The sequence below is a fragment of the Nannospalax galili genome, unplaced genomic scaffold (genome assembly GCF_000622305.1).
Source record: "Nannospalax galili isolate Female #2095 unplaced genomic scaffold, S.galili_v1.0 scaffold286, whole genome shotgun sequence".
NCBI lineage: Eukaryota > Metazoa > Chordata > Mammalia > Rodentia > Spalacidae > Nannospalax > Nannospalax galili.
Genome location: NW_008359442.1, coordinates 2,188,459 through 2,197,059, shown reverse-complemented (window position 1 = coordinate 2,197,059; position 8,601 = coordinate 2,188,459). Strand labels below are relative to the sequence as shown.

Here is an 8,601-nt window from a genome sequence, read left to right as displayed (position 1 = left end):
GAGAGAGAGAGAGAGAGAGAGAGAGAGAGAGAGAGAGAGAGAAAACAGGGACTTTACTATAGTCCTAAATGCCTAGGAGAACATTAGATGCATGTTTGTGGCAATAAACTGAGGCAATTTAATGAGTGAACTCAGTAATGTCCTCTCACCAAGATGAAACAAATTCCTTGAAAGACACACATGACCAAAATTTAACAGAAGAAAAATAAAGAAAGCCCAAATAACCTTATGACCCTTAAAAAATGTAGGCTTGTCATTTAAAACTTCCACAAAGAAAACTCCAAGCCAAAAAGATTGCACTCATCAATTCTATAAAACATCTGAAGAGTAATACAGGGACTGGAGAGATGGCTTATAGAGGTTAAGAGCACAATGGCTGCTCTTGCAGAGGTCCAGGGTTCAATTCCAGCACCCATATGGCAACTAACAACTCCAGTTCAGAGGGAATCTGATGCCCTCCTCTGACCTTAACGGGCATTGTACAACACAGGTGTGCTTACATACATGTAGGCAATACACACATACTCATAAAAAATAACAAAAAAATAAAATGAGAAATACCACTCTTACACAAACTCAGCATACACAGGAAAAAAAAAAAAAAAAACACTTCCCCACGGAAATCTACAAACTTATACACTCATACCAAAAGTAGTCAAAGACACCAAAAGCTGGAGACAAACTGCATGCTTATCAGGCATCTTCCCCAAACAGTTTCAATTTGAGAATATACATACTTATATACAAGTTGAATCCAACTAGTCATAGAAAGTGTAGTCATTACCCAAATGAGATAAAATCCATATATTGTAGGAATGCAAGTACACCTGCACACATGCACACTCATGCAAACACACATAAATCTTTTTTTAAAAAATTAAGATTAAGGGGCTAGAGAGATGGCTCAGTGGTTAAGAGCACTGACTACTCTTGCAGAGGACCTGGGTTCGAGTCCCAGCACCCACATGGCAGCTACAAACCGTCCTTAACTCCAGTTCCAGGCGAGTCCGAAACCCTCTTCTGACCTCTGCCGCATTGCACAACATGGGTGCAACTCACATACATGCAGGCAATACACTCATACACATAAAAAAAAAAAAACATTAAAAAAAATCAAGATTAAAAGTGTCTGAACATTCTTCATTAGAGTACAAACAAGGGAGAACTCACAGATTAAAAAAAAAAACTATAAAACAATTATTGTAATATGTAACGTCTTACTTGGATTTTGATTTTTAACTGGAAAAAAAGGCCATTTATGACATTTGCTAAATAATAGGAAATGTGAACATCAGCTAAATACTTGGTGTTATTGCTAAGTATCTTGGAGAAAATTTTGACCTAGGGATTGTGGTTGTTAGAAGTACTTAATTTGCAAGATAAATAATGAAATATTTATTAAGCTACAGAATTGGCAGGTTTGGCCATGGGCTGTTGGTTATTAGAACTATAATGGCCAAATAAAGTTTTGTGATTTGGGGACTGGAGAAATGGGTTGGTGGTTAAAAATACTCACTGATCTTACAGAGAAACTGAGTTTGATCCCCAGTAATCATATGCAGAGATTCACAACTGCCTTTAAAACTCCGGCTCCAAGGACTATTGACACCTTCTTCTGGCCTCCTCAGGCACTGTACATACATGTACAAACGTACCAGACACATATAATTTAAAATGAAAATAAATTTTTTTAAAGTTTTGTGATTATGCCAAAAATAAATTTAGTGCTTATTTCTTTTCTTACAACCCTACAATACATACAACAAGCAGCATTCATCCCCAAAGAAATGTGTAAAGATGTTTACAGCAACATTATTTGTAACAGAAAAAGCCAAGAATCCATCTACATAACTACTAGGACAGAACTGATTAAATATAGTCACCCACCTTTCCATGAGATACATTTCAGAATTGTCAATGGAGGCCTGAAATTGAAATAGCATCGAAGTCTATATGTTTTAGTAGTAGTAGTAGCAGTACTACTACTACTACTATTTGTCTTTTTGTGACAGGGTCTCCCTGTAAGCCCCCAGCTGGCCTTTAACTCACAGAGACCCACCTATCTCTGCTTCCTGAGTGCTAGGATTAAAGGGGTGCGCCACCACACCCAGCATTATACATATCATTTTCCTATATGTACATATGATGTGATAAAATTTAGTTTATATATAAAACAGGGAAGGTTAAAAAACAATTCTGAGCTAGGCGTGGTGGCACAGGCCTTTAATCCCAGCACTCAGGAGGCAGAGGCAAGCAGATCTCTGTGAGTTCAAGGCCAGCCTGGTCTACATAGTGAGTTCCAAGACAGCTGGGGCTATACAGGGAGACCAAAAAAAAAAAAAAAAAAAAAAAAAAAAAAAAAAAATTCTGTTAGTAACAGCTATGTGAACTGAATATAGTGTTGTTGCCCCCACACCGTATCTTTTTCACCTTTACACTTATCAGAAATGCCAGCATCACTAATCCTGCACTTTGGGGCCATTATTAAGTAAATTGTGGGTTACTGAGTCTCCATTAACCACAGAGGGTATGTGCCAACATCACCAGAGGACACTTAAAACTAAGAACAGTACTGAATTCTAAATACAGTTTTTTCTTACACATATACATCTCCAAAGTATGATTAGGGGAAGCAATTTTTTTGTCTTTGGGGACAGGGTCTCCCTGTAGTCCCAGCTGTCCTGGAACTTGCTATGTAGTCCAGACTAGCCGTGATGCTTTTGTTTTATGACGGAAGCCTAGAATTACAGCTCATAGATCCACCTGCCTCTGCCTCTGCTGGGATTAAAGGCCTGTCCCCCCATGCCCGGCCTAAGGGAAGCAATCTTAAAGTCTTGCCAACCTCACTACTTTTGAATTTTGAGGCTATTTTTTAGTAAGAGCCATCTGAACATAAGCACTATGAAATCACTAGTTTACCTGATAACCAAGGCAGCACCCAAGGGATTAACAGCACATACAGCATGGACACACTGGACAGAAGGGATGATTCATATCCCTGGCTAAGGAGAGAGGTAGCACAAGATCCCATCACCCTAATCAGATCAACATGTAATTTCAAACTAATGAGTTATTCCCATTTACTACTTCTGACCTCAAGTAACTAAATTCACAGAAAGTAAAAACAAGAATGAGAGGACTACTGTGCTGTTTATCCCAAGAATTCTCTGCAGCTATTTGTTTGATTATTTGGGGGGGGAGGGGGCAGCAGGGATTTGCAGTGCTGGGAATCAAACTCCTGCCCTGGCGTATCTGAGGCAAATGCTTTACAGTGGGGCCCAGTCCCTCTGCAGTTGTTTTTGTACAAAGTGAAAAAGATATTCATGGTATAAATGCTTTTCCATAGACCATCTCTAGACAAATAACGTAAGAAACTTCTAACAGAAGTTAAACCTACAGAATCCAACTTGGAAAATGTGGGTAACAGCAAAAGACGTATTTCTCTTAAAATGTCTTTTCAAGAGACATTTTGCCTTGAAACCTCCAGAACTATGAGTTTAATGAATTTCTTTAAAATATTCAGTCACGTACTTTATTACACTAACACAAAACAGACATCATTCATCTTATTTATCGAATAACTAAGTGCCATATCTGAGAGGCTGTAGTCAACAATGGAGATATATCACACAGAAATGAGCAAACATGGGGCTGGAGAGTTCAGTTAAGGGCACTGGCTGCTCTTGCAGAGGGCTCAGGTTCAACTCCCAGCACTCACGTGGCAGCTAACAACCGTCTGTAACTCCAGTTCTAGGGGATTTGACACCCTCTTCTGATCTCCACGGGCACTGCATGACATGGGTGCACTTACATGCAGGCAGTATACCCATACACATAAAATAAAAAATTTTTTTAAAAAAGAAATGAGCCAAGCGTGGGGGGGGGGGGCAGAAGCAGGTGGATCTCTATAAGTTCAAGGCCAGTGTGGTCTACATAGTGAGTTCTAGGTCAGTCTTACTACAGGGAGACCCTGTCTCAAAAAGACCAAAAAGAAAAAAAAGAAAAAGAAATGAGCAAACATTACCAGTAAGAACAACAGAAACTAAAACCATAAATAAGCTCTAATATACTCTTTGCATTTATACTCATGGCCTCTAACTCCTACCAATTCTTCCCCATAAGTCCTCACTGTAACCAACTAGAAAAACAAATCCACAAAATGATGCTTTGTCTCCTACATTCATTTCCAGCAAACGAACAAAAAATGAACTAGTAATTGAAGCTCTACTCCCCTCTCTCACTACTACTACCAAAGCTTTTAAAATAGTTCACTTTTCCCCCACTCTATCATGAATATTGCCAGCAATTTCCTAACACTGCTTTTGTAATTTCTTGTCTCAGTTCATTACTTTCCACTGGCTTCCCAATGCCTAAGAGCAGCAACCGAGAAGAATGAAAAATCATAGTCTATTTCCTCTGAGTTGAACATTACCATCCCCCCTCTCCTTTTCTTCTAATTAATTAATTAGTTTGAGAAGGGGGAGGTCCTGCCATAATGCTCCTACAGAGGTCAGAGAACAACTTGCAGGAGTCAGTTCTCACCTTCTACCATTTGGGTCCTATGATTAAACTCAGGCTGACAGGCTTGGTGACAAGTGCCTTTACCAGCTGAGCCATCTCACTATGCTTTTATTGTTTTTTGTTTGCTTGCTTGTTTGTTGTGGGTTTTTTTGGAGGGGGGTGGTTTGAGACAGGAACTCCTGTAGTCCCAGTTGGCCTGACACTTGCTATACAGACCAGGCTGGCCTAGATCTCACAGAGATCAGCCTGCCTCTGTATCCTGCGAACTGGAATTAAAGATGTGCATCACCACCCCTGGCAACCTTTTAATTGTTTCTGGGGGGATTTTTTGTTAAACAACAAAAGACAGGCTCTCACTATGTAGTGCTGGCTGGCCTGGAACTCACTAGGCAGACCAACCTGGCCTCGGGGAACTCACATAGATCTGCAAGTACCACCATGCCCTGTCTGGCTTTTAACTCTGGATTCTCCAGCTTCCACCTCCCAAGTGCTGGGATTTCAGTTATGTTTTACAATGGTCAACTGGCTGTCATCATACTGAAGCAGGCAGAGCAGGTACAATGACCCACAAGACTCTCACTTAGGAGATCAGTCCTACTAACTAACATTCCCTCACAGAGGGAGAGTCACAAGGCTCACAAGAGGCTCCTCATTTCTGATTAGAAGTAGATAACTGACTAGGGGTGGGACTTATTGATATTCATGTAACTAACCCTGATAAAGTCACTGGCTCACCAAGATGGACTTAGAAGGAACGCTTTTTTGGTCTGTCTGTGCCTGCTCACAACTGTCTGTAACAACTGCCTGTAACTAGCTCCAGGGGCCCAAGGCCCTCTTCGGGCCTCCATAAGCACATGCAAACAATGCACATACACACTCGAATTTTACAACTTTTTTTTTTAAAAAAAAGAGTAATTTTGGTTTCATGATAAAAAGTAACTCTGGATGGCTAGGTACGGATAGAAGTGGGATGATAAAATCCAAATTCCTTTATTTTGCATTTAATATCCTTCAGAATCCAGATCAATCCATCAACGCACTTTCAAACTGGTTCAGAATGTGTCTCTTTACTGATGTTTATACTTCTCTCATATCAATTTCTAATCAATGTTTTCCTTTGACTAGTCTCAAAGACTGAACTAACCAATCATTCTTCTAACAAGAAGTCACATGTTTCTCCAAGAAAAATGACCATCAAATAAGAGGCATAGGTCCCAGCATCAACACAACAGCAAACAGCAAATTTATAGCTTACCAACCAAAGGAAATCATAGTTAACTACAAACTAATGTTAGGGCCGGAGAGATGGCTCAGGGGTTAAGGGCACTGGCTGCTCTTGCAGAGGACCCACAGCACCTACATGTTGGCTAACAACCGTCCTGCATGACACAGGTATACCTACCTACATGCGAGCAATACACTCATACATATAAAATAAAAAATAAAATACTTTTAAAGGAAGAAACTAATTCAAATGCAATGTTAAATACACAGGTGTTAACTACTGACCCTCTTACATTTTCTAACTATGCACCACACGTTGACATTTCTCACCTCCATTGTCCTTACATCAACTCTTGCTCCTCTGAACCTTCAAAACTATACTTTTGCTCCAAAATCACAACAAAATTATTTAAAGGAACATATTGAAGGATAAATCCAACATATAATTCTAAAGTATTTTTTAAATTTGTTTCCTTTTTAATCATATGTATGGGGGGAGGATATATGCACGTGAGTGTGGGTACCTACAGAGGCCAGAGGCATTGGAGACCCTAGGAGCTGGAGTCACAGGAGGTTGTGAGCTACCTGATGGGCGCTGGAAATCGAACTCAGGTCGTCTGGAAGAGCAGACGCAGCCCTTAACCACTAAGCCATCTCTCCAGCCAGGAAAATAAGTTATTTTTTAAAATCAAACTTACCATGGCTCAAGAGGGATCCACAAATTACCTGAATGTAACCCCCTTTCTCCACTTTACCGCAGGTTTTCTTCACTAATTATACTAGATAAACACAGAACAAGCTCATTCCTGCTTAGGAGTTTTGCCCTAGGAATTGCTTAGAATTTTTTTTTCCTCTGCAGCTCAAATTTCAAGTTCTCTTTCTACCATCAAGTAACCAAAAAAGGCCCCAAATACCCATTATTCCCATGCCTTCAAGCTGTTTATTTTCCTCATAACATCACTGAGTTCTTTTTTATGTGCTTATTAAATGTGTTCCTCCCATGAGGGGTCCACGTGTCTTGCTCACTGCCACACCCTGGAAGCTAGAGCAGGGAGTGCTTGTATCTCCTTACCGTAAGGTGCCCTAAGTAATCAATCATGGGATCAGCCAACGTACAAACTCATCTCTTCAGTACATTAAGAAATGTAGGTGCACTGAAGTGATTTAACTGTCAATGAACATAATCACTGTTTTTGCATTTACTAAAGGAACTTGTTTCCAAATTAGTACCATCAATAACAGAATTATACAGAATCCCTGAGTATACAATATTCCCTCCTTTGTCTCCTAAACTTAATATTAAACCAGTCAAGAATACCAGGAAAGTGCTGCTATTTCCTGAACCTCTCCCAGACCCCAATGTTCAAAGGAGCTACTCTCTTGCTCCCATGCAGGTATAGAAGATGACAAGTATACCTTTATCAATTTTAATTTCCAGTTTAAGATTTTATGACTTTATTTCTTCTACTTTAGTTTCTCTCAAAAAAAGGAAAGAAAGGCAGAAAGCTGAGTGAGTCATCACCTTCCAAAACCTTTACTGTACTAACTGTTCTGAAGTGGTGCCTTGGGAGTGGTCAATATTAAAGTGTTATTCAGAAGCTCCACAACTGGTTCATTTTTCCGCATTATAGAAGAGTAAATTTTAATAAAAGGAATGAGTGATCTCAGACTGGCCTTTCTTCTAGGGTATGAATCACCTCCCAAATCTTACAATTTTCTCAGCAGTTATACCACTTGATTTTTTTACCTTAACCTTAAAAAGAAGTCCTCCTCCTGCCAGTCACTCAGTCCCAAAGCGATAAGCTATGTAAGATACTTTCTCTTTAACAAATTTGATTTTCCCTTCCAAAATAATTTCCCAAGATAAGAAGGGCAATAAAACAATGTTCCTAAAAAGAAAAATGCAATCAAGCATTTGTCTTGGAAAATACTACAGCACGTGTTTGTCTGTAGATCTAAAACGTAGACTTGCAAAAACAATAACATTTCTAACCAATATGTGAAACATTTGTCTCAAAATATCTCAGTATGTCTCAAGGTAAACCCACCAGGTTCTCTTTTTAAAGAATATCAACCATTTTGCCATCTAAGAGGCACCTGAGATGCATAAAGAGGTTGAGGCCGGATTTGGCTCCGGGAGGAGTCGCCACCTCACACCTCAAAGAGCTGGGCGGCGGCAGGACTCCCCAGTCTCCTCCCGGGCGCTCCTGGAAGCAGCCACTGGAGGCGCTCTCCCGCCACTGCAGCGGGTCAGTCAGGGTGGACCGCTCGGCCAGGTCCCCAGCAGGGCGGGAGGTCGGGGGAGAGGTGCAGTGGGCCCCTCACCCTCAGGCAGGCAGGCCCTCAGCGACACCGCAGAGTACAGGGCCAAGACCCCTCCCGGAAAAAATAGATTAGGGCGTCGGGGTCTCCGCATCCGCACCTCGCAGGCATGCTCAGCCCGTGAATGCACAGCGCCGGTTCCCTGTGACACTCCCAGCTCCTGCCAGGGGTGATACCTAACTTCCGGAACGCAGTGGAAGGGGACCCGAAGAGGTAGGGAGTGGGCGGGGTACACGTGCTCCCCGAAACCGAGACAATGAAGCCGGAGGCCCGCATCCGCCGCCCCACCCTTCTCCCCGCCTCTCGCCAGCGGGGGCGCCATCGGCCAGCGGCTGGCAGACAAAGCCCTGGGGTCGGGAGAAGGCCCAGCCCGGGGTCCCCCAAGGCCGCACACAAAAGAGGAAGGGGCACAGGGCGGCGCGAGGTTCAGCACTCACCCACGGAGCCCGAGCCCCGGCGCTTAGGCGCGGCCGGCGTGGAAGGGGGCGCGGCGGGCTCTGCCAGGGGGCTCGCGCCCGCGGGGGGCGGAGGCGG

At 42.2% G+C, this 8,601-nt stretch overlaps 1 protein-coding gene across 4 annotated transcripts in view; it reads right to left on the bottom strand.

Moving 5' to 3' along the window:
* Positions 1–8,601, bottom strand: part of Rtn4 (reticulon 4) — a 66,052-nt gene that overhangs the window by 56,768 nt on the left and 683 nt on the right. For all 4 annotated transcript variants that reach the window (XR_003847772.1, XR_003847773.1, XR_003847774.1 and 1 more), the window contains exon 1: positions 8,505–8,601. This exon is cut by the window's right edge. Coding sequence is in view for 1 of the 4 variants with exons in the window: in XM_029558631.1 (XP_029414491.1) it covers positions 8,505–8,601 (97 nt within the window). In the remaining 3 variants the exon portion in view is untranslated. The remainder of the gene's footprint in view (positions 1–8,504) is intronic.